At 36.1% G+C, this 27,802-nt stretch overlaps 1 protein-coding gene across 3 annotated transcripts in view; it reads right to left on the minus strand.

The window, feature by feature from the left end:
- Positions 1–402: 402 nt before the first annotated feature.
- LOC145695006 (uncharacterized) overlaps positions 403–27,802 on the minus strand; it is a 1,107,003-nt gene continuing 1,079,603 nt past the window's right edge. For all 3 annotated transcript variants that reach the window (XM_081771850.1, XM_081771835.1, XM_081771842.1), the window contains one exon: positions 403–585. In XM_081771850.1, coding sequence (XP_081627976.1) covers positions 418–585 — 168 coding nt within the window. In that variant the 3' untranslated portion in view covers positions 403–417. The remainder of the gene's footprint in view (positions 586–27,802) is intronic.

Genomic DNA, 27,802 nt, shown 5'->3' on the forward strand with positions numbered 1-27,802 from the left:
TGTCAAGATGATCACTGTTTGTTACGAGCAGGAAATCAGCATTTATTTTATTGTACCCACTTTAGAAAGAGTGATAATGTCAGCTAAAGCATTGTTACTTTCTTGCCATGAGGCTATCTTCTTACCGGAGTTGTCATAGATTAACATCGTTTGATATTACCGTCACACTTCCACTTTATGCTCCAAAAGCTTTTAAACTTAAATGATCAAATAGTTGCTATGCCTTTCGTTTTTGTGTGAACAAAGTCGAATGAATTTTTAAGCAATGCTTTGGAATACACAAGGTGTACAAATCAAACACCGAAGTGACATGTTTACAATTATTTGTAAATGAAAATTTATAAACAAACTTTCCATCAGATACGGGATGTAGAATTTTGAGTATTTTTTCCCGTTAGTACATGAGAAGACTCACATTCAAGAGAACAAACGGTTAAAAAATATTATAGGTAGAGAAGTACTTACATTATCAGGTTCAGAGTTCGAATCTTGCATAGACTCTACACTACTGCTGTGATCGGGAGCTCTTCCTCCATTCAATAGAGCACCAAAACTTTTTGCGGACTGCGGAGTTTGAGGTAAACTCTGTAATAAAGAAAAACCAATTATGTTACATCTGTATACACAATACTTCTCCTTGTTTAATATACATGCATAATAATCTAGTTCTGAGAAAAATTTAAATTATGCCTACATAGGTATAAAAAAACTAACACCAAAATTACGCAGAAATCTAAGATATTTATTGGGAAGTTAGAAAATGTTTTCAAAAAATATTGTACATGTTGGGCTAGGTCTTGGCGGATAGTCTGCTATTAATTCTGTGTGCAAGCCTGCGAATAATGACTCCCTTTTGGGTAAATCATGTGTTATAACTGTAGAAAGAGAGAGTTTAGTATTCTGAAGCTTGCATACAGAATAAACAACTGACTACCTGCCTAAAATTGTCCAGCATGTGCAGTATTTCTTAACACTTTCTATCTTCCCAACAGCATGGTAAACCCATAAAACCATTGGTGGAAAGCTATCGATATACGTCTAAGCAAAGTTATTGCTCCTGTATCTGTATATCTATTTATGTGTAATATGAGTATGAAGAAGTAACATTTCTTATTTATGTGTTATTTCTAATTAAGATTACAGTAAAGGTACATCCCACCCCTATAAGGTCCACGGGTGGTGTGGAGGTAAGACTCCATTTTGTGCTATACAAGTAGTGATGTAGTGAGGACTACGGATGGGTACTATTACATCCAGGTTTCCCCAAGGGTTCCTGTTTGACAAGAGAATCGGTTGACAGACCTCTGAGTCACATTGGAACGAGGATAGAGTGAGAATCAAATCTGTCCCCATCCAAATCTACCCTGTAGGTTCGGTTGACAGATCGAGACACCTTACCAACAACGTCACCGCTTTTCTAGTTATTTCTAATTGCTCGTATCCAAACACAGTATTACCTCCGGAATCCGAATGCTTTAGAACTCGAACAACTCAGAATCGGAATGAAATATTCGAGCAAATTTTGGTCCGGAATTTGTACGCCAGCACGTTGATCATGTTAGTTTGTACGTACGTTTCCCTGTCTCGGGCCACCCATACTCTCTGACGTTCAGTTCGTTGTCACAAACTGTGACGAAAGCATTATTCGCTGTTAGTTTGATATTTTTAATACTATTATTATTTGTTAAAATTTTGCCTTTACTGCTCAAATAATTCAGAAAACTCCACTTTGAGAGACCTTGGAACGGCTTAATCCAGCTTCTCCAATAAATGTCTTGTGACTTGAACCAGGTTCTAGAGCAGATTACGTTAGAATTACAAGGTATCGTTGTAGATTATTCCTCCGAAAAGTATAAATATTTATATAGTATATCGTTACATCTTCGTGTTCATTATTTATCACGTGTTTTCAATGACAACAAAATACACACATTGATTCGAGATTAAAGATCACTTAGATCTTGAAATAAGAAATTTCCTTATGACTAAGATGTTTGCTGTAGATCAGTTTGAAAAACTTTGCAGATGTTGATCTAAGTCCTGTTGCAACAAAACTTCCGAACACAGTTCGTAAGTAGATAAGATTTAATAAGCCTCTCAATCCGAGGCACTACGTACTTTGTTGTTCGCGGCATCATAATTCTCAGAAGTGCATCCTTATCTCTCTCTAAGAGTTGCTTAATTCCAAGCAAGACGTTTGTCCAAAAGATGAACATCTTCACAAGCTGCCTAAAACAAAGACTGATAAACGAAGGCGACACTAACAGCTTATGCAACTGAGTTAAACTCGCTTTTGACAGTCTTTGTTCTAAGTTTTAAGACGTGGAAGAGGACAGTGTATTTCTGGCTGCTGTTGTGTAACAGGACTGTGGGGAAACTAATTGCTGTCATTTCACTATTATTATTATTATTATGCTTAGAAAGAACCTCCCGTAACGCATGAGAAAGTTTTCTTCCGAATAGGATTTTCCTCAAAAAGAAAACGAACCAAGCAACAACCTACGAGGTAAACCATTGTTACCAATGACGCGAATGGTTGGTGGAAGATGGAAGGGGGAAGGATGAAAAAGACGGAAAGAAGACCTAACCAAGATTCGATCTCATTCCACCACTACCACTAGTAGCACTACCAAAACCCCTTTTGCCATTCTGTTCTCGGTCTCCAGAAGACGAACGAGGGAAAAGAAACTTCTCCAAAATCTATGGAACTTTCGGGAGATTGGAGAGAAATAATGTTCGCTGGAATAATGGACGGGGAAAGTTTCTCTCCAGTTTCCTTTCTTTTCTCTCTCTCTCTCTCTCCTTTTTTCTTATTTTCTTTTGCTTTCTTCCATCTTGGACATACACAAGTGAAAGGGAGAGAGAGTGAAGAACGAAGACAAGCCTTTTGAGTATTAGAAGTTGAAGAAGGTTGGGTTTCAGAGGGATATCTGTTCTTTGCACTGTATAGTGAATTAAATCGGTTTTGAAAACGGGGGAATGTTTTCTTTCACAAAGGAAATTCTGAATAACTTAAATTCAGAATAAAGGAAATTTAAAACGTATAAATACTGCATATCGCTTTTCAGAAGTTAATTTTATTGAGTAAAGAAAAATAAATGGTAACTAACAATGAAGAGAGATTAAAATAAACTGTTTCGAGCGAGAAATTCCACGTGTTTAGGAGGAAACCTATGTTTCCATTAAGACTTTCATGAAAAAAAAATGGTAAAGAGGCATATCTCTAAAAACATACAAAAATGTAGCTGAAAAACATTTGGAGAACGTTCAGAAAGCATAGAGTAAGATTAGAAGAATTCTCGAAGATTTTACGAAACAAATTAACAATACATATATTTGAAATTAAACCACAAAATTGAGTTAAAACGTCAAATGCAAGAAATTATTCACTTCGACTTTCGGTTTGACACTCTTTCTTCTCTCTGATTTGGTTGGTTGGAATGCAATTTATTGCCTCATTCAGCACCAAAGCTATATGAGACGTGGACCTACAGCTTGAGGTGAAATCCGAACCACAGCAATGCGTTAAAATTGTTCAAGGCTTTCCCACCGGGAACCGAACCTGAGACGCCGTGCACAGAAGTCCTTCCGCTCTCAGAAAGTTTACATATTGCTGCATTGTTGTGCTACATTCCTGCTACAATCAGAGTCTGATCCGACTTTCTATGATGTGAAAATCAATGCTTTTGCTTAACATTATGCGATCACCCCATTGGCAGTCGCATCGCCTGTCGCCACTCTATTGGCCTGTCGCCGTCGCCAGCCTGCACTCAACTGGACTGAGGGTTATTTTCCGTATCCAGGTCGCACTCACTCTCACGGACTGAAATGTGGCGATGCTTTTCATTTCAGAGCTGTAGTGCATTTAAAATCTTAAACAAGCTTTATACCCCTTCTGTTTTGTACGTACTACTTCGACATACTACAATCAGAGGGTTCACTTCTGGTGCATGAGGTCCTTGGTTCAATACCAGCTCGCGCCAAGTGAACTTTGTGGTGGACAAACACCGTGTGGCGTGGGTTTCCTCGGGGTTCTCCCGTTTCCTCCCACTTTCTTCATTTCACCATTTCATTCATTTCTCATCATCACCGTCTCCTTAGGCTAGCTGGCACACGCGTGGGACGTAAAACTTAATTTGATTTATTTCAATATACGACAAATATGCTTCCATGCAGATAAGGAAAGAAACTTTGGATTACCTGATATCAAATTCGTGACTATGCTCATCAAAAGAGAACGTAGTAACCAGCTGGTTATAATGTGGAAACTATAACACATGTTATTCTTTTCTACTTGATCTTTAATTAGTAAAAATATGAACACGAATAAAAGAAGAGAGCAACTCAAATGCTTCTCACTGTATTACATATACTTTAAACTCTTACACTGATCATATTCAATGTATAGAAGATTAACAAGTTTAGCTTCGATAATATTAGAACATGTGTTGGAACATGAATCAGATAAGATGGTCAAACAAACGAGAACAATAAAAGAGGAAATTAGTGTGTGTGTAATACACGCACTTCCTCCAACCACATTTTCCACTAACATACACAACCCCTGAAACCAGGTAAAACGTACGTGATCATTACTTGTCAAAACAGCTACACAAGGATTTGCGTCAACAGCACAAGCATATCTATGTATATATAAAAAAAATTAACTGTATAAAATTATTCCCCTAACAAAAATTCAGCACGTGAAAGTGGGGTCTTAACGGTAGCACCGCCATTACGAAACCTCATTATTGGGTTGTTTACATTACAGCCAGCGGTAATGAAATACGCTGAGAGAGAAAGAGAGAGAAACAAGGTGGGGGGATGGAGGCTGATCCGCGCGATATGATGGTTGAGTAAAGCACTGGAAGGAGGGGTGGTTAAGGTTGATTATAACTCAAAATCACTTGCAGGGCTCATCAGACGGGAAAGAGAAGCAGATTGGTGCGATAATATTTCCTCTCTCTAACAGGTTGTTTTTAGATATTACCTCTCGTTTATCCTTTCCGCCCCTCTTTCTGCTCGGAATTAAAAATTAAAAAAAGAAAAAAATACTGATTGCTAACAATATCTGCTCCGCTTGTTAAACAACGTATCTTTACAAATGTGATAATGTTCTACTAGCAGAAACAACACGCGTACAACACAACCGCTATTAACGTAATATGGTTGCTCATTATTTTAGTCACAATTTTAGCTTCCATTTAAGTTTATAAACAGGCAATATCCTACTCATTATCCGTAACTTAGACATTATTACGATAACGTTGTTTTGGCGCTGACGTGGTATAGTGATTTAAGGCGTTAGGCTTGTGTTTCCAAGATCTGTCAAACGCTGGTTAGAATCCCGCTTACAGCATAGATATTGTACAATTTCCTATTTCCATAAATTATATAATAAGTGAGTTTTGTTTCCCAGTTGAAACTATGGTAGACTTTCCAAGCTGTGTGAATTTCATACTCAAACTTGAAGTAGTACATCTATCACAACTACTTGTTGCAATAGAGGAATAAGATCAAAGATCCTCGGACGCTGAATCCATTTCAAAAAGCTGTTACCTCTTTCTGTTTTCGTTCTATGGAGATCATTAATATTGAAACCAGAAGAACTAATTGATGTCTATCAATTCCGATTTCAACAGAGAAATAAAATCTATATCTAAAACTGATTGTCGCTATATATTACTGTTTTGTATATCATGCGATCAGTGTTGTAACTGGAAACCGTAAATTTTCACCACTTTTGATTTGAACAGACACATAAAAGTTGACGTAAAACTCATTCTTGGGACGCTGAATCTGTTATAAAAAATATAAAAAAAACTTTTCGATGTCTTACCGTTTCTGTTATATGGCAATAAGTATTGAAATCGTAAGTACTAGAAAAATTTAATCACTTTCGGTTTCGGTGCAGCATTGCGAGTGGAGCTTTAGACGCTCAATTACACACACACACACACACAAAAAAAATCTTGTCACTATCGTTTACCGTATTTGTTCTGTGACGATAAATGTTGAAACCGGAAATAGTTGATTTCTATTCAGATTTCTATGATTTATATGACTTCCGGTTTGAATAGAGGGTTAACTCGGAGAACATGGAACCTATTTTGGAACACTGTATCAATTGCACAAAAAAAGGAAAGAAAGAAAAGGAAAGAAAAACCGCTTCTCGATTTCTCTAACCGTTTTTGTTCTGATATCTGTCGACAGATGAACGGACGGACATATCGCTCTATAAGTCTTCCGATAGTAATGTATAACATAAAATGAAAGTCTAATAATTCATTTCTCATCATTTACTTTAGCCTCAAAGACATATCTGTAAGAGTTAAAAACTCAGAAAATTTACAATATTACTAGTGTTCAATGAAAGAAAGTATATGAGACGCAATCACGGTCAGTATACCAATCGATGGATCTAATTGAACCGAATAAACTGATATGGGGAGTGTAATTCTCATGTATAGTTTTAGAAAGCAGAAAAGGGATTTTTTTAAATATATATGAACCGAACAGATAATGCTATACGATAAACACACTACAAATTGAAGAGAAACCGACACATGAATAGTCCTCATAAAGCTTTTGTTTATGACAGCAGCAAGAACAGTGTACAGTTAGCGAATTTTTTTTTCATTTGATATATATATATATATATATATATATATATATATATATATATATATATATATATATATATTTAATTTTGGGAATAACGGTGGTAAAAAGCTGGAACGTACAGCGGCGGTATCGCTGTAACGTACTGAAAATTTGCATTCTTTTTAATTTACTAAAAACGGCATTCAAATTGTTCTACCATTCTGAAGTTATTTACGAGCTTCTTCGTGGCTAAACAGTTAGCGTACACACCTTTGGCGTGGGACACCCGGGTTCGATTCTCGGTGGGAGCTCATATTGTTCGGATTCCACATTAATCAGTAGGTCCACGTCTCATATAGCCTCGCTGCTGAATGTGACGTTAAACTCAAACTCAACTCAACTCGAAACTAATTTCATCAAGTGAAACAATTTTTTGTCGCTACTTGAACATGGTACAGTCGATGAGATAAAATCCAAAATTGTGGTGAGTGCTTAAGTTTTAATTTGTTTCACTATAAAACATTGTTCAAAGATAACATAAGTCAATCGATAGACAACATACAACTGAACAAATTGAGATGCTTAAGCGTACATTCTTATGCGTGGTTTTCGAGAAAATCACTGTTAAGAAAATGTAAAGGAGTCTCCGTTAGGTAATGGATAGCATCTATTGGAGTTCATCTTTGCCTAACATTGACACAAATACTCGTAACACTGGTTCACACACTACTTGTGAGTTTTAAAATAATAGCGTTGTTTTGAAATATTTTTTTTAAAAAAGGCACACTAAGTAGGATAACAGGACATTAAAATAAATAAAATATCCTAAAGACAGTAGAGATGATAACACGATACTTACAGTTACGAATTATGTCCGGATTTGTATGTAATTACATATTTTTCCTTCATAGTGTATGTAGTTTCGTCAAATTCTTAAATGTTTGTGATTCACACCTGTAGGGTGCTTCAACTCAAGTTTCATTTTACATATTTTTACATATTTTGATCAATATTATATATTTCTATGGTTTCTACATATATATATATTTTTTTTTTTACATAAAACTGTCTTAAAATTTTCGGTTTACTGAAATTTTAATTTAAAATAAAAAAAAACTCTCCAACTGTGCAAGGCTTGCATCTAAATTCAATTTTGTCATGTCTATCTTTTCGTTTTTTTTTTTTTTTTTACCGAAAGGGAAATATTTTTTTATTTGTCAACCATGTTTCACAGAATTTTCGCCGATAACAAAAGAAGTATAAGAAGAAACAAGTAAAAATCCTCCCTCCGGGATACATTAGCAGCGACCTTCAGTCTTAACTCTGGAGAAAGACAGATCACGTGCCTGACAGGCGACTGGCCAGGAAATTCCTAAAATGAAGTCTATTTGATTGTTATCGGAGGTCGCATGGAAAAAATATGAAAGCAAATCCTGCAATTCAAGTTAAACCTGTATGCTAATGTGCTTCCAGGAATTTACTGCAAGAGTTCGTTCCAAGAAGCTGGCGACAATGGCAATATCATAGCAGATAACCTAAGCTTTCAAAGAACTTCGCTTGTTCAACTGAATGTCAGGAGGACAGGTTTAGTAGTTGCAGTTGCAAAACGCATGTGTTCTGTATTGACCGTCGAAGTTACAAATGGCTCCGGTTTCCTCAATTTTATAGGCGAAATTGCGGTCGTGGGTAACTATCGATGATGCGTTTACTACGGACGGTAAAGTGGTGTTGTGCCAAGTGTGTGATAAAAAAAAAATAAATGTTCAATGAAATCTTAGTTAGAACATGTACAAAGTGCACACCATGCAAGAAATAAAAATTTGCGAACTGAAAAAAAAAAGTACTCTTGACACAAATGTATGAAGGTACTTCAGTGAGTGAGTTTTTCAAAGACTTGTGCCAAGCAATATAGCAGCAAACATTCCTTGGAACAAAGTTCAAGTGCCAAAATACCGTGCTTTTCTGGAGAAGTACTGCGGGAGTCGAATTCCTGACGAATCCACTCTTCGAAAGTATTATCTCGAAGTTTGTTATAGGGAAGCTATAGATACCATTAGGGCAGAAATAGGTAGTTCATATACATATTTGGATTTCTGTGGACGAAACAACAGACGTTTTGGGACGTTATGTAGCAAATTTAGTAATTGGAAAGTTAAGTGAAGATGCTCCATCTAAATCCTATCTTACTGCGAGTAAATTTCTGGAACGCACGAATCATTCCACGATTGCTCGCTTTGTAAACGATCGTCTTAAAGTGTTGTGGCCGGGAGGAGATCAGGAAGAAAAAGTCCTTGTTATCTATAGAGACAGTGCAGCGTACGTGTTATAAGCGGCTAGAGCACTTACAGTTTTTTTTACCCTCGCTTAATTCATTTCACCTGTATGGCCCATGCTCTTCAGCGTGTTGCTGAAGAGGTGAGCGACAACTTTTGCGTAGTAAGTAAATCAACTAGTTTCTTCCACGAAAAAAAAATGTTTGTTAAGGAGCCACAACGTGTTCAGGTTTACAGAGATCGATTGTCAGACGTGTCACTTCCTCCGGAGCCTGTGCTAACGCGATGGGGCACTTGGATACAGGCAGTACATTTCTAAAATGAACATTTTCAAAAAAAATAAGCCTGTTGTTCATTCATTTCCATCGGAGTCTGCTGTGTCAGTTGGCATTGCTCAGAAACTGTTTAATGACTCAAAAATAGCGTGTGATATCGCATACATAGACAGCAATTTTGGTTGGCTACCTACAAGCATTTAAAAGCTAGAGACTGTTGGGCTGTCTCTTCCGGAATCCATGGAAATCATAGACGCTGCAAAGACACTGCTGCAAAGTGTGTGTGCAGATGTAGGAGAAAAAGTTCGAAAGAAACTAAATGCAGTGCTGGAAAGCAAACCGGGTTACGACAGCCAATTGGCAGTGTGTGAGATTCTCTGTGGTGAAACAAGAACTCCCCCTGAAGTTATTTCCCCCAACTATATCTCCCTGTTGAAATACGCTCCTGTTACCTCATGTGATGTGGAGAGATCATTCTCTGCATACAAGAATATTTTATCCGATCGCCGACCAAGTAATCCATTGTGCAACAACACACAGTTGAACTGCAGGCACATCTATTGTAAGTACTTTATTCCAAATTTAAAATGTTCATTAGTGGAAATATTCTTCAATCTTACTTCAGCTGGTATTGTTTAAAAGATATAGGACTGTTTTCCCTACATGAAATAAATATATATAAAACAATACAGTTCGTCTTAAGCTGCTTTTAGTATTTAAATTTGTATATTGTGTATAATAATTCATTTCAAGATTGGACCGTTGTGACGGAAGCGCATTTAGTGTAAAAGATTATAGATTTGAAACGGGACCACACCACACCGCATGAGATTTCTGACGTACAAATGCATTGCTTTTCTCGTGGCTTTCCTGTTTCTCTCTAGCCGATTCACATCTTTCTTCATTCGCGTCTGATTTTTATTATCCTGCACTCAGTCACGTCAGTTTACGTATGGCTGTCTCAGCTGTTCAAGCATTTCACTTCATTGGGAGACTTGCATTAAGCAGGATAAAGTGTAGTAGATTTTCCTTTTTATTTTCATAATTCGTTTAAATATTGCATACTCATACGCGTGTTAATATTACGTTTTCATAAATATGTAACATATGTAATATTGCATATTCTTATATAAATATTACATATTTCTTACATTTTAAGCGATTTTTGTTACATATTTAGGGATTTGATATTACATAAAGTCCGGACTCCGTTATGAATAAACGGGTTTGCATTTATGATAAGAATTATCTGAATATTTTGTCTACATATTTATGCAACTCGTGGCTCTTCTGTGTGTTGGGGGTTGCGTATTACTCGAACGCAACCGCATTGCTACTCGAATCCTCTTTTCCATGAATTGATGGGATGTGTGCAGTCTCTGGTGCTACTCTATTTTATCTGAGTATATATATTACTGGAATAAAATAATCAACTGAATAATTGTTTAAACAATATATCCGAATAAACGAATTATGCATGAATAAGGTAAGGAACAATTGTTAGAATAAATATACGAACTTGTCACGATTATTCGTTAAATAAAATAAAAACCAAACCATACAATATTCAAAAAGAGAAATATACAAAATATCCACTGCAATTCATTTACATAGATCTCCGAAAATAGCGATTTACAAAGAACATTAAATGAACAGTATTTCCACTTTAAGTATATGTTCAGACAACACACACATATATACAGACACTCAATGCATTAGTGACCTGTCTTTTGTTGCTGATCGTAGAATGATCTTTATGTTCGTTCTACACCCAAGCCCGGATATATCGTCTTTCGCAGGAAAAGCAGAAAGAACATAATAGAAATAAAGATTTCCCTGTCGTTAAAATAAAGATTTATTGTATTCTCTTAACGACGACAGTGGTTCTTTCATGCTCAGAATTAATAGATCATATACTACAAGAAAAGACATTTCCGTTCCTGTTTTATTATTTTGAATGTCCACTATTTTGCTCCATTCCATCATATATCCCTTACCTTGTACCCTCGTTATCCATAGTATCTACGGGGTAAAAAAAGGTAGAAAAAAGACACCACGGAGAGCGAAATTACTACCAAAAAACCCAACAAAAGGAGAAATGAAAATGTTTGATGGAAAAAGACAGCTATAACGTTCGTTTATGTGGAAGTTTAAAGTACAAAAATAACCACTACGCTATTTAGGGTTGTACGTATAAGCTTACATGCAGTTTTCTTAAGAGAAGTTCTTTATCGATTCACAGTTTTTATTTATTTATTTAAAATAAGCTATTTAAGTAAGAATAGGAAGCGGAAAAGAAGCCTTTACGGAGAAAAAAAAAGCGCATTTTGTGGATTGATGAATATATTTCACTTTACCAGTTTACGTCCCACGTGGTGTTGCCAAAGAGACGAGATATTTCCCTTCTCGAAAACAAGATGGTATTCAAAATTGAGACTTTTTAAAATTGAGACGAGACGAGAAATTTCATGAGTTTCATGGGGAACATTAGTTCATTCGTCTTGGATCTCAAACAATGTTTTATTGTTACATGATTCATAGTATAAAAACTATAAATTGATAAAGAAATTGATTATAATACACAGTATCTGTCAAATATTCTTCATTCACCTGTTGCTCCCTTTAGGTTGCTTCCTACCTCCCTGTAGGGTTTCGCTCTAATTTTATTGTTTTATACCCTTCTGACACTTTTGTACTTTGTTTCTCTCCTGTAAAGTTTGCTTTAACACTTCGTATGATAAAGTATACGATGCAGTTCATGACAAACTGAAATTTCTCAAAGTGAGTGTTTGATGTGGCAAAGAACTTCATAGACCTGCATATGTGATAGCGAAAGACTACATGTCTGGACCACTTGCAACGGTACGCTGTGAGGAGGACGTGGTTTATGGAGGGTATAGTTACACGTGATGAGTCCTGGGTGTGCCACTACATACTTGAAACAAAACGGTCATCCATAGAATGGAAACATATTGATTACCTTTCAAAGAAAAAAAACTCAAAGTGACTCAACCTATGAAAAGAAAACCTAGTGACAGTATTCTGGGATATGCAAGAGCTTATACTAGTGTGTTTTCTAATACATGGGATCACTGTGACTGCTGCATTGTATGAAACAAACATTGGCAGAGTAACATCGTGTCTTTCATGACAAACATCCTAACATAAAAACTGGCAATGTCAAAATTCTTCCAATGACATTACACGCCCCCTCATCTTGCTGATTCTGTTCAAAAGAAACTCGAGAAGTTTGGTGAGACGTGCTCAAGCACGAACTTTACAGCTTTGATCTTCGGACCATCATCCCTTAGGCGCGATGGAGGAATTCTTGGTCGGGCTACTTTCAATTATGATAACAAAGTCAAATCAGTTGTGCGCAGATGTATATACTTCCAAAAGACGGACTTCTATGAACAAGGTATTTTGAAACTTGTGCCATGATTGAAGAAATACTTGTGTGTTGAGAGACTTGACGGCTATGCTGAACCCTAATATAAGCATTTATTTTTGTACATATTTTTACTGTTACTTATTACACTTTCTTCTACATGTTGTGAGTTACTCTTTGATCCTGCTTCGTATATATGTATTTGGAACTACGTTTGGATGCTTTGTAAACCAAACAATGGTGCATTTTTCGCGACAAGTTGTCCAGTAGTTGATGTTGGTAAAAAACGGGTTAGTCTGGAAAAAACATGGAAAATAAAACAAATCTGAAAATTCAAATTGAATCAAATAACTTTGGAATGGAACGGAGGGAAATTAAAAGTAGTTCTGAGTATACCATAAAAAGCTCTATTGAATGACAGTTAGAAAGTTTAATTCCGATTATCCTAATTCTACCTACCCATCCTGGTGAGTTTTCCAACTTTCAAAACTTACTCCCGTTACTTTTGGATCGTGAATCCTTTTAAATAATAATAACAATCCTCATACATGATATGTTTAACTATATACATTATTCTTTCAACTTCATAGTAATTTGCTGGCTGGTTTATTTGGTATTTAGGATTTAATTTTTGGACTTTCGGCATCTAAGGTCATTTAGCCCTTCACGATTTTAGGAATGACGTCCCTCGGCGAGCACATTATCCGGGGAAAGGGAAGGAAGAAAGGATTGGGGAAGGAAGGAAGCGGCCTGGGACCTATAAGTTAGGTACCACCCCGGCATTTGCCTGGTGTAAATGAAGAAAACCCAGGAAAACCTCATTCAGGGTGGCTGGGTGGCTGGCCTGAAAAAGCGTGTTACAATTTTTCGACCGATGACCCCACCAGGAATCGAACCCGGGACCGCTCGCACCGAGGGTGAGAGCGTTAGAGGGGGAGAGCGTTAGAGACTATGCTACACGGAGCCACTGGTTTATTTGGAGTTTAAGGTCTGCTTCTGCATCGTCGACATATGAGACGTGGACTAACACCTGAACGTGGAATCAACCCAATTAACTCATCGTAACAATTATATACTACAGTACAAAGTATTTATATAATTACAATAATTACATGTATATTCTATTGCCATACATTTGAAAATTTTTTATACAAACAAAGTTTGCCCACAGGACAAGTCTCTGAAGACAGTCGGGCACTAATTTAAGCACATAACTCTACCAAGAAGACTTAATGTAACTGATTTGATTTTGGGGTCCCTTTCAAGCACCGAAATATTCAAGAAATAAAACTTGAATATAATCTAAAGCTCCCAAATACGAAGCTTTGAAAGTATCCTCTCAACTCTTATTCTCCTGTTTGCCATTTATTCTTTTCCAAAAGAACTGATCCTCACAAAGGATGGTCATTTTAAATCCCTCCACAATATGTGACAGTTTCTAGCAGTTTTTAATCATTTAAATGAAAGCGGAAGCGCCTCCTAGCGGCCAAATACAAAAGTTCCTTCGCGTCTCTTTCTATATGTATGTTCAATCCGTTCTAAATGCTTCCCCAGCCGATATAAAGACATGTATAGTAAACGCTACAAGTATTCTTGTTTTTCATTTGTTTTGTGACCTTAGCATCCACCGGGGATCGAACCAAGCTAGTCGATACGAAAGCAATTTAAGGCAGACATCCCTACGTAGCTGTTCCTCTTGCAGCAACTGCTCGCTTCGTTTTTCATTTTCTTCCTGTTTTTTTTTTTTTTTTTCATCCATCCACCCTCCCCTCCAGTGTTCCTCGTCCATCTCATTCCATTGTCTCGTTTCAGCAGCAGCTCACTGACTGCATGGGAAGTTCAGCGAAGTTTGGCTTTTCTCTCTCGAGGCCTGTGTTGTCTTTTTTTCCTGCTTGATTTACGTCCTCTATAGTGAATTATATTTGCCTTTGGAACATCTTATATATATATACAAGTAACGAGAAAAGACTGTACGTAATGTTTGTAGTAGTTTTTTTCTTTTTCTTTCTTTCTTCCTTGAAACAATAACCTTAAAATGTGTCCACAGTGAACAATGATCTGAATTCAAAAAGATTGTTTCTGTTTTTAAAAAGAAAGTTTAACAGCTCGAGGCCTTATTATTTTTGTTACAATTCTTTACATAAGTTTGCATTATCTTGTGTTCACAAATTTTTCTAACCAGATTTCACTGTTAATTCTGATGTTGTAATGGTGGAAAGAAACAACAGTTAAAGAATTATGTGGCTAGATAAAATTGCAAAATGTAATGGAAACCAGTACTACTAAAAAAATAATGATACTTTAATGACAGCTCTGAAACATTATGATGCGGAAAAATTCAAGCAGTATCGTGCCGTGTGGGAGGAGGGCGAGTGGGGCGACGGCGCCGCAGTAAGGGGGCGCAAAATTCGGGAGAAAAAGGAAAAAGAGGAAAAATTACTTGGAATATATATATATGGGGCGCCGTTATATCTCTCCCAGGTGCTGATTTTCCACGGCAGGGTTCGATTCCCGATGGAAGAATATTAGAATTCTACCTACTATAGGGCATGTTCGATTTTGGGTTTACGTTTTTGTCATTTACGTCCTTATGCAACGCCAATGTTATAAAGGATGCCTACTACTAGGAACACGACAAAGACTTGAATCTGATGCAGTTAGTGGGTGCACCATGCACGAGCAACCTTCACAGTGAGGTCATTCCCTACCACACTACCTCGCCTCCAGAAGAGAGTTGGATTAGAGGACTTCACCACTGGTTCTTACATATTCGGATTTCCGTTTTCTTGTTTGTAATCGGGGAGTTGCTCTTGCAAAGGGTAATCATATTCAAATAAACAACTACATAAATAATATACATAGTATAGTATACCAAACTTAATAGGAAATTACGTGGGTCTTTCAATATATACAGGATGTCCCAAAAGTCCCCTGACATAGGGTAACTCTTATTATCAGAGTTACAACAAAATGTAAGAGGGAAAACGTCTACAAATATGATGTTTTCAATCTAAAGTGAAGGAATTTTTAAAAATCGGACGAGCCGTTTGGGCTGTACACTCTTTATGCGCCCAATGTTAAATGGAAATGCAACGTTGCCATTTACCTGTACCCACAACATAAGTGAATGAAGTTACTGTTTGAAATGTGGGCTGGCCATCTACAGGTTAGCATAAAAGACAGTGGTGACTTATGTCACTTATGTCAGGGGACTTTTGAGACACACTGTAAGTGTTCCTAAGCTGTAAAATATTTATTTTTAAAGGTAAATTTATAAACTATATATATATATATATATATATATATATATATATATATATATATATATATATATATATATATATATGTGTGTGTGTGTGTGTAGACGGGTTCTTTCTCACCTTTGCACATAATCTCCATTGAAATTCAAACACTTGTCTCACCGTTGCACCGATTTGTTCAAGTCCTTCACAAAAAATCAGGGCTCTGGCTATTTAGCACTCTCATTGCTTCACTTCATCTGTTTCCAAACGTTCACTTTGCAATGCAGACTTTAACACTGAAAAAGGATGAAAGTACGGCGTTAAATTGAGGTTGTATGGAGAGTGGGCAACCGTATCCACCCTATTTTTTCAAATTTGTTTTTTGTTTGCATGCTGAATGTGGGAGGGCGTTATCGTCAAGAAGAGATCAGGTCGCTCATGTCCAACTGTGTTTCCCTGAAGAAGAGTTTAAGCGACCTGGTTTTCTGTCAACTGGTGATGTGGAAGTGAAGCTGAATGTGAGGATAGTGCTAAATAGCCACATCCCTGTTTTTCTGCGAAGGATTTGGAGAAATTGGAGCAACGGCGAGACGAATGCCTGAATCTCAATGAAGATTACATGCAGAAGTAAGGAAGGACACATACACATGTATGTATTGTTTACAAATGTGTCTTAAAAATAAATATTTTATAGCTTAGGGAAACTTATATGTTGAGCGACGCATGTATTGTAATACGTAAATATCAAAATTCTACATTTTGTAAATTTATGTAAAAATATTACACCAGGCTTGAATAAAAGGCATCAGTTTTCTGAATTCAATCATCTAAGTAAAAGAGTTGTTTCCAAACTCTAACTTAAGATTACAGAGACAAAGCCCAAAACTAAAGTTTATTCTAGACTAGACAGACGCATGAAACTCTCAGACAAGAAAGTATGAAAGGCATGCGGAACACATTAAAAAAGTTTCATACTCCCTTTTCACCCTGAATTGAGTCTAGTTCGTAGGTAGATCAATACCTACTTCGACACCAGAAACTTAAGTTTCAGTTATTAATAATAATGAATATTTGAGTGTCCGACCAATAACTTCAAATATACAAACTATATTTTTAAACTTCGGCCAATATGAAACTTTTACATCCAGACTCCAGATTACCTAAGTTATTTGGAAAGAGTTGTTCCCATTTTGATTCCCAACACGCGTCTTCCTTGTTCAATTGCGATCGTACTTTAAACTTTACGATTTACATCTCGTACAACCTCGCTGCTTCAAAGAAATATTAAAAACCACAAACGAACTGAAAAACTTTTAAGTTGTGGTATAAATTCCACTATGGTAAATTCAACAGTTTACAGTTAAAGAAATTGTAGATGTATACACTTAGTTGTGCGTGAATTATAACTTTGTTTTTCATTCAAAATGCAAACAACAATAACAAAAAAGAAGACCTATTATAAATTCCGCGTACCAGTGCAACTGAAGTGTCATAACAGATAGCTTACAATGGTCCTTTTAACTGACATGATTTCAACCAGAGACGGCCAGACGGAAATTCCACTTTCGCTGTTTGTGGCAGTTAGCTCTTTTACTGCTTCAGAGATGCAGAAGACCAGGAGGAGGGGGAGACTTTTTGTGACAAGGCTCAGCAGAGCGAGAAGATGACAGATGAAGCCCACCACTTAGTAGAAATGACAAATGGAAGTGAGATGTACAAGTCTCCCGGGGGGTGGTTGGAAACGGCTGTGACAATCACGCCGCCTCAATAAGCGAGAGCTATCCATGGTCTCAGGTGGAGGAGTTGGATTAACCAGCCAGCCACTATCAAACGTTCCCACTCACGGCCGCAACAGGATTTACACAGCGTTATCTTTTGCATGGATTCCATATATATTCATACAAGGGCTTAAGAAGTTCAAAGCATGGAAAATCGCTTCGCTACACGATATAACAGCCGGTATTAGAGGTTCGCTGAGCCTCAAAGGCTAAGTGCAAACCATGAGCAGACAAAAGCTCTTGTCTCTCATATAAATAAAGGATAGCTTCTTTTATATTTCGTCATTCTCCTACCATTAATAAAATTTACCTGACCTTTATAGATGTGGTATATGACCTTTCTTACAGAAACTTAAATACTCAGTAATGACAGAAAACATTCACCTCCTACGAGTATTTCTTCCTTCAGGCTGATCATTTAAAGATTATAAAGCATGGTTGCAACATGGATATCACCTTTATTACAAGTAGTATGGGTATTACAGTTAGGATTAGGTGCGCGGCTGTTGGAAATATGCTGTGTCGCTGTGGAAACTCCGTGTGCCACTGTTAGAAGTAGGTCTACTTTTAGGGGAAATCAAACAACAATACATAGCTCTTTAACAGTACACATTTTTCACATACAGCATAAATAAATAAATAATTTATTCTAGTAGAAAAAAAGCTATCAACTGCATCGGATTGGGAACGAAAGACCTACCTTTCTAATGTCATAAAAAATACGTCCATCTCAGTTTTCTCGAAAATCACGCATCGGAATTTATTGTCAAGCATCTCATTCTGTTCAGTTCGATGTGGTGACAGTGTGTAGGAGGTACGTTTAGGTTATCGAGAAGTTGTCGTTACGCTTATGTACGTCTACCTCACTTAACTGTACAGTTTATTATTGCAGAGACTTCTGTTGTTCAGTCCAATGCGCAGTTCGCACAGCTTATCGCTCATTTATGACATCACACAAGAACTGTGCAGTAAAACTGAAAGTGCATTGTTTAGGGAAAAAGGTAATAACACCTTCTCACAACAGATCAATAATATAAATTTGTTAGGTATACGGAAACAAAGCTAAAACTCCTAGAACAGTATAAAATATGGACACCGGAAAATCGATAGAATATTAAGAAAACTCGATTTCAACATCCCTTTTCAGAGCTCAGGCAGTATGAGACAGGATTTACTAATTAATGTATGGTCCGAAAAATTACTACTGAATATTTAAAAAAAAACGTTTCGATAATATCGAAATATCACAAAATTAGGACTCCATAATAGCGATATTTCGTTATTTGAATACCTTCCATCGAAACCTCGTAGACCCCTTACAATTTTATAAATATTGTATTCAATATTATGCAACCAAACTAACAAAGCTGAGTGATGGTTGCATATATTTCAGGCATTTGTCCAGTATTGCTCAAGTTCTTGAAGTATGGGACCGACCAACTTATAATATTAAGTTTCCCAAAATTGATATATTTTCAGTATTTTTAAATATACTTTTCCAAACTGAAATGACACTTTACCATATATAAATTTAATATCACTTATATCAAATTTTGATTATTACTGGTAAACATTAAAATTATCAGAAAATTTAATTTTCACAAACTAAGGAAAATTTAAGACTTCAACGATAATAATTCTCCATATGAATTAATGAGCTAAAAACAAACATGGTGCAGGTATTCAGCATCGTTAACTGCTCAAGTTAGGAAGATAACGAAATTTAAAATAAAATCATACTCGCCGAATGAGTGTGAACGTTAAGGCTCACCATTTCTTCAACAACTTATATGTTATGTTCAGTAATGGTTATTTCAGGTCATACACATCTAAAAGTGCTTCCAACCTATATATGTATTGGGTATTCACTTGAAAATGTCCTTTCACACAAACTTAAAATAGAGAATTCAGACGTTCACAGCAAGAGGAGGCTACATGTATACGTCAGTTTCACTGACATTTGAGAATGCATTGCCTTTTCGTCTCTTGCATGGAAATAAAAGCGAAATGCAGACTTGACAAGGGGCACACAATTCTACGGATTTAAGAGTGTCAATCAATTCACATTGTATCAATTACAGTATTAATTACCAGATGGTAAGGAGCTGTCTGAAACATGACTGCACGTCATTTTTAATTTGTTAATGGCATCGTTTGCTCTTATAAGGAATACTTTCATTGTGTAAGTAGCTTTCCTAATTATGCCTAACTCGAACGTTCAGAACACTTCCCATTGAAATTATATCCAAAAAATAGCGAAGCTGAATTTAAAATTTACTCTACGCTTGCTTCCCAATAAGCATTTTCTCAAGATCGTCGCGTCTCATAGAGTAGAAATTGCTACAATAGTCGATGTCTTTAATATATATGGATGGGTCTTACATAATTAGTTTCTACTACTACTACCAGCATTTCTTTGTTTTGATGAGTTCAAATAAAAGTATGACAAGATGTATGGCAATTACAATGCCTGACTCGTGAGCCAGTTCTAGGCATTATACTGAAAGAAGGAATTGTACTTTAAAAAAAGAAAGAAACTTTAAAGACGATATGGTCCAAGTAATAAGCTAAATATAGGCGTACTATTTGATTTAAGAAATTTCAGATCGATCTACAATTCTCCTGGATCAATTAAAGCATACATGTAACGCTATTTTTGAAATTAATAAAAGCATTCGAAGGTGAATTCAAACGAAGGTACGTTGAACCTGTTACCTAAAATTGTTCCTACGTGATTCTAAATTACTCCACCTTGTACACAGAAACTTATAAGAAAACAATCCAACAGACACTGAATCATGAACAATCACTACATACTTACATGCATATTCGATACCTTACCTACTAAAGGAAAAAGAAAACCTGAAATCTGTTTTGAAAAATAACCTGAGCAATAATAATAATAATGCCATTTTGACTGGTCTAGTGGCTAGTTGGAACATGAAGTCCCACGTTCGATTCCTGTAAGGAAGCATCATATGCACTACAGCGGTTGAGATCCCAGTTTAAATTTTAAGTCTTGTCCTACAGATAGCCTCGCTGCTGACAAAGGAAGTAAATACAAAACAATTGATCAAATCTAATAATAATAGTAACAATGTGATCTGTATGATGGATTTTTTTCTAGGATACGCTCTAGTTTTTCCTTTAAAATGTGGTTTTGTATGTCTCTAATTACACAAAATGAATTTTTCTGACCTTTCCTCTTAAATCTTTCCATGAAAACTGAGAAAAGAGCCATAGTAGCACCCCCCCCCCACACACACACAAAAGAAGGATTTAAAAAAAAAAAGAGAGAAACGAACCATATCTCATTTTCCTCCGATCACTTGTCACATTATTCTTCATTTGCCTCTCTTTTTTCTGTTCTCGGTCACTGAACCCTTAACGAACACTATCCATTTTCCCTTCTTTTCAACAGCAGTAGAATGAGGACCATACGTTATTTTTTTTTTAACCCACAATACTTTTTCACACAATGAAAAGAGTCATGAAAAGAGAAATCTCGTGAACGTTGCGGAATTTCTGTACTGAAAGGAAGACATTATCTACAATTAAAACACTAGTAATTTCTCTTTGCAGAGGTTTTAGAGGGGAAAATTTTGCAACATTCTCTATATTTCCGCCTGTGGATACAAATTTGCCTACCTTTGTTATATATATATAGATAGATATATACGACTTTTTTCATTATTATTCTTCGGGTTTTAAAGTTTTTTCTTTCATTTTATTTACCATCTCTATTTCCCGTATCTCCTTTGTTATCATAAAAAGAAACATAAACGCATAGTTACTATAAATAGATACATACGTTAATTAATTGCGGTCTTCATGAATTTCAATTTTATAGGTAAACTTGCCAGTAGTCATTTATTTCCTATATTTCCTTTGTTTTGTGTTATAATGTAATTGCATGCTTCAGAAGGTTTGGTTCAAATACACTCCTTGAGGGAAAATTATGAGAAACTATTATACAGGGTGTCCACAAAGTCTGAACCCGGGCCATTTTGTCAGAAACAGTTCGGAGTTGCAGATTTCTAATTAAAAGGTAGTGCATGTACGGTGGGGGCTCGGTAGAGACCAACTCAAATATTTTAAGTGAGGAGGTATGTCAAATTGGATAGCATTCGAAAGGTCGTAAGACACAGTGACTGGTGACGTCCACCCCACATCGATACACAAAAGGGGTCACGAAGAGTGACAGGTCGAACTGTAAGTTCAATCTCTTGATGCAAAGTCTGACCCCAAGTCATTTTCTCAAAAATAGTTCGGAGTTGGTGATTTTTGCTAACATAAGTGCATTACTGGGAAGGGCCCCCTGCTTGAAGTGCTCGTGGTAACCCCGACCTGTCACCATTCGTGACTTCTTTGGCGTATCAATATGAAATGAACGTTACAAGCCGTTATTTCTTACGAACTCTCGATTGCCATCCAATTTGATATTCTTCCCTTTGCGAATTAGGCCCAACTCTCGACGTTCAAGGGTCACCTGCTTATCACGAACACATCAAATAGTGGGTTCCCACAGTACATGTGCTATGCGTCAGCGAGAATTTCCAACTCCGAATCATTTCTGAGAAAATTGCCCAAGGTCATACTTTACATAATTGTAATGACAGAGACTAAACTTGTAGTTTGACCCGTCACCATTCGTAACTCTCTTGGTATATTTTCTTCTGAGAGTAAAGGTTTATTTTCTTCTAACAATATACTGTACTTTAGATAAAGAACACAAGGCCTGAGTTATTCACACAAAGGCACTATTGAAAAATATAAAAAGATTCTCACTACTGTACTGCTAGTTTCTGATAAGAATGCTAGATTGACGAATTCAAAATTGATTGGCAGCCTTCAGCTTAATATTTGTAGAGTTCGTTACTCAATTTTCCTCTGCAGGGTTACCGGTCCATTAAATAAAGTTAAAACACATCTAGATTCAATTAATTTAGAATTGAAGAAATTGATTAAATTTGTTCCAGATTGAATTAAATGTAGTACGCACACATACGTAGTGTTTGTTTCTTTTAGTGTGTGGATAACTGATGTTGCAGATAAATTGACGTTCTACTGTATACTCGTAAAGCAAGCATATGTGTGTATGTAATATTATAATATTTAACATAAAGAAAAGTGATGCCTACTTATTCAATAAAGAGAAGAAAAACAGTACTACTGATTTACAAAATTCAACTACTTGTACAACTCGTGCTCTATCACATACTGTACGTTTCCAAAAGTTATAAATTAATTTCTATTACAAAAAGCCTTATCTTTTCAATAATGATGTAAACAACTAAAAAGCAACCTGTAGATTGATAGAAAATGCAAAAGTTATGCAGAAGTTGGTATTTCTTTTCATTTAGTATACTTAAACCGTTGGGATTGTAAGTGAAATACAAGATTCTATTCAATTTTCTTTTCTTTTTCTTTGTTGAATGTTAGCGTTCCTCTTCAGCATCAAGGACATATGACACATAAGCCTAGAGTTCACACATAAGCCGGACCACATCGTTCGCGTAATGCGTTCATTGCTCTCCTACCGAAACGAGTTTTCTGAAATCTAAATACATGAAACATTCTACCAAAGTCTGTCCACACTACTCACAGCAGATTGTCAAACCTGCGCAATTAAGTAAGTAGGAACGTATCGTAGGTATGGCTAATAGCGTCAGAACCAACGATGTTATAAAATAGAGGATCTGACTATACAACAAAGTCATAAAGCAATACGTCACAGTTTCGCCTTCTACGTCTCACTATGCCATGTAAGATATTTTCATCTCGCCCAATATAAATCATTTAGGAAACAATAAGAAGGAAATTAATGAAAGAATTGTAATTTTTGAACAATTATTTCGAGTGGTGCGCCAAAAGTAAACTTGCACGAAAGTAAGTCCAAAATATAACTAGTATTAAACAAAATATTTACATGAAACCGGAGTTCGAGACATTCCGTTAAATCCTGGCCCATCTTGTCTTGAATCCATTAAATTTCTTCGGAGTGTATGTAACAAAGAAACATAAGTTTTAGATATGTACAGAGTGTACGCTGTTATGCATGCAGATTCTCGCCATATGGAATACATGAATCAAATATTTGCAGTAGGTATAACTGCAGTCATTGAGAAGAAAACTCAATAAAAACAGTACTGATAACATAATATTTGACAATTGACACAAACGGTGCAATTTAAATTAACAAGAAAATAAATTATATAAATTGATTGAAACATTAAAGGTATATTTCAGGGATATGTCATGTCCTCGATTTGGTACGACTAAAAGAGCAATCTGTCAAAGAATATAAAACTGGAACAGATAAGAAAATGGTCCGTCACAAGACTGGCTGGAATTTTTCAATATAAATCATTGCTACCTTCACTAGTAACGTGTTTCAAATAACGAAGTTAGCATCACGCTTTAGTCAAACTTTTAATACCACATTGAAAATGACTCTCTCCATATGGCCTTTAACGTCCCTTTACAACACCGAGACTACGGTATATGAGATTTATTGTATTGAATGGCATAGCCAAAAATTCAACCAAGGATTAAATTCAGGTCTCTTATGTCAAAAGTAAAAATACTAACCATTTTGTTAGAACACTAACGAGGGAATTCTTTTATGTATTCTGTGTAAGGATATAGTTGAATGCCCAATGATCGTTTGTGATTTTACTTTAAAGTTCCTTATATAACTGTTATCAATTTAATCATAACCGTTATTAATCGTAAAGTTTAGATATACGTATATACTATGTACAATTTAGAAAAACAAAGAAATATAACATGCGATTTTTACATTATCTGTTTTCTCTGCACATGTCCTTTAAAACAAGGTTACTCTATACATATAGTATAAGAATTTACTCTGCAGTCATCTCATCTCTGTATCATTGTATGCGGTAAAAGCTCATAAAAGTATCGAAAAATGTCTGGAATGTGAACCTGTAGGCAATGTTCCAAAACTTAACCAAGTTGGCTTTTTGGTTTTCCTTTCAGTTACGAGTTTATAGCACATTCTCTTTTAATAGATAAAGGAAAAACAAAGTGAAGAAACGCTCAGTATCTCAGAATGTTGTGTTTTTATCTATCTGTCAAAATGTTGTGTTTTTATCTATCTGATTTTCGTTTCGGATATCACATAGAATTCTCCTTAACGCAGGGATGCAAATAAGCAACATAATATTACTAGCCCAAGAAAAAAGCTACTAGCCCACAATAGAAACCATTTACTTACCTTCATTATGATATTGAATACTCGTCCACAGCGATTAACCGCTCGCTCCGGGCGAGTGGTTATTTTCATCCCTGCCTTAACGTTTGTATGGTACTAATATCGTGCGCAAGGGGGAAAGACCATTTCGAAAACGAAACAAACAAATTTTTCATACATTATAAATCATTAGTTAACAAAATTGGATATAGAATAGTGGACATCGTTCTTGTTTCTATATTCCGACATGCAAATTCCGAGTTCACATTCTTGGAAACATCGATAGCAGAATGAAAGCAAACAAAATTGTTGCACAAATGTTACTTGTAACTGATTAAACATTTCTCGTACGCCACATATTGATGAAAATCAACAAATCAATTGGGACATTTCGGCACTTGCAGAGAACAATAAGTTTCACAGAGCTGTTAATCCTAAGGATACAGAAAAAGTCTGCCTCCAAGCACTAACAGGGATATGACACTGTAGATAATACATATTTCACAACAATGATGCATGTGTTAATAATAATGTGGACCAGCTCCAATGCATCTAAGTCCATTGTTGGTGGAAAGCGCTTTGATATTTCTTTTTGGCTATGTAGGTGGGTACTATCTTGATGAATCAATCCCTCGATACTTTCATGTGCACTAGATCTAATACAACGATTCAAGATGATGTTCTCATATCGCTGAAAATATTATGATCCCAAAAGGAAGTACAAAGAGTTTCGTTTGTTTTCCAGAAAAGATGCTACCCCACATAAGCGCCTTGCACCTACAGTATATCGTCACTGCGTCTCAAAAAAACATTATGTGCAGAACTGGTAAATTCTCCTCATTTACATTATTAATAAGTGTCATTTTCGTTTCCTTATTACGAGAAAACTTTTAAGAATTCACATATAAGGATACAGGGGAAGATGCAACACAACTTTCTACTCATATTGTACTCATTTTCGACAAAATTGCTACATAGGGGTTTCTCGGGGCGCTGCGACAATATACGTCCTTGAACGATATTAGATGAATATTAACATGACTCTGCTTCTCGTCTGACCAGTTTCCAAGAAATACTCTCCACACAAATTTGGGTGTAGCAGATGTTTCCTCGATCGTACAAGGAAATGGTCAAAGTTGGATTCGAAAAATGAAATGAAATTAAATCTTTGAGATTAACGAGTATACCTGTTAGGCTAAAGAGGGCGGTGATTAAAGCTAGTGAATGATATTGAAAGAATTGATGGAATAAGAAAGTGGGAGGAAACGGGAGTATCCCAAGAAAACCCACGGGTACGATGTTGTCCACCACAAACTTACTTGACCGGAGATCGAACGCACCGGAGGTAAGCGCTCTACCACTGAGCCACCGTGCCCCCAAAGTTGGATACGAGGAGGTTTACCAACAAAGTGTAAAACATTCTTTGTTTTTGTTTGGAACTTGTGCCGTAATCTGCACCACCAGCACACTAGTTTTTAGTTACCTAGTCGATCTGCTTTCAGTCTCATCTTCTGATGGCATGACATCGTAGCTCATCAGATAAACACTTCTTGCTGCCGTAATAAACTGTTTCGACCTGTCTGTCAGTCAGCTCCTGCAGGCTCTACAAGCATTCTGATGCAATGTTCAATGGTTTTGTGTATGTACTACAGAGCCTAGCATGCTAAAAAGTCGTATAATAATGAACTACTGTAGCAACAGCTGCTTTCAGAATGGACTGGTCACATTCGTACTTTTGCAATGGATTCTACCTTATTAGCTATAGTTACTTTCATAACTTGTGCTATGTACAATTTGTTCTGATTGCTTCCTAATTTAGGACACCCTGTGCAGAAGTATGTCTTTCCTTGTTCCAGAATGAGAAATATATTAATGAACCTTAATCCCACGAAAGAAAAAAAACTATTTCGTACTTAAACTAAACTAGTATGTAGGTACACATTTTCCTCAGAAGCTGTTTCTGTGAAATCACAACACATGACGTTAGCTTTGTGTAGATTTCATTTAAAACAACAAATCAATCAAAACAATGAAAATTTAGTACGATAGAGTGTTCCTTTTTCACTTAACTCCGAAAAGAAAAAGAATTTAATGCAATTGGACTGTCACAGGATAAAGAAAACGCACGAGTCATGAGTGTCCTTTTCTCAGTTAAGTGGTTGTCCTACCTATAATTAATGAATATTGATTGAGATGTAGCTACAGTATCAAACAGAAAAATCTCCCAATTGTGCTTGTTATTACTAATAGTTTCGATCAAAATAATGTGTTGCCATTTAGCAATAATTAATGCACAAAGTGAAGTGAAGCAGAGAACTAGGGTCGTCGAAAAGTGGATGTAGAGGCAGCAATGATTAAGTTGATGCAAATGGTATATCTTCCCTTGTAGGATGATATACGTTCAAGTGCTTGAACTAGTAATTACGTGTTAATGACTATACATGTGTTAGTGACATTTGCTGTTAATTATGATTTAGCGCTGTTAATGTTTATGCCTTACTCCTCAGGTAACACAATTGTATTAAACTTCCATGGAAAATGAGGTATCACGAATCTTTAAAGCTTATTTATTAATTTATTCCAAAACACGGTACTAAACTGAACAAACAATACGAATTGTAAGAAACACGTCATTTATATTTATTAATTTGTTCACAATTCCTTTCAGTGCAACCTATGATTTCGTTTACTACAATAGGGAGAAGATTGAAAGTGCTTCACATGAAGTAATTACTTTAACCATAGATGCCCTATCTGAATTGATAATGGTGTTTGTCTTCTATTGTGTACAATACTGATTGGTGGTTACTCTTGGAATTCAATGGTTCTCAAGAGAAAAGCGAAAAGTTTGCTGACGTCAGTTTCATTGAATAACTTTGTTCAAACCGTCTTTGGCTATCAGAGATAATTTAATGCTTGCAAACAGTTTAAGCTGCCAAGGTTTTCGCAAGTAGTTAGAATATTTCTGTTTTCGCAAAAAATGATTCAATTATGGGCTTGAGCATTTTTAATTTTTGTGTTTTAGTA

Source organism: Thermobia domestica, chromosome 1 (assembly GCF_964235325.1).
Source record: "Thermobia domestica chromosome 1, izTheDome1.hap1.1, whole genome shotgun sequence".
Taxonomy (NCBI): domain Eukaryota; kingdom Metazoa; phylum Arthropoda; class Insecta; order Zygentoma; family Lepismatidae; genus Thermobia; species Thermobia domestica.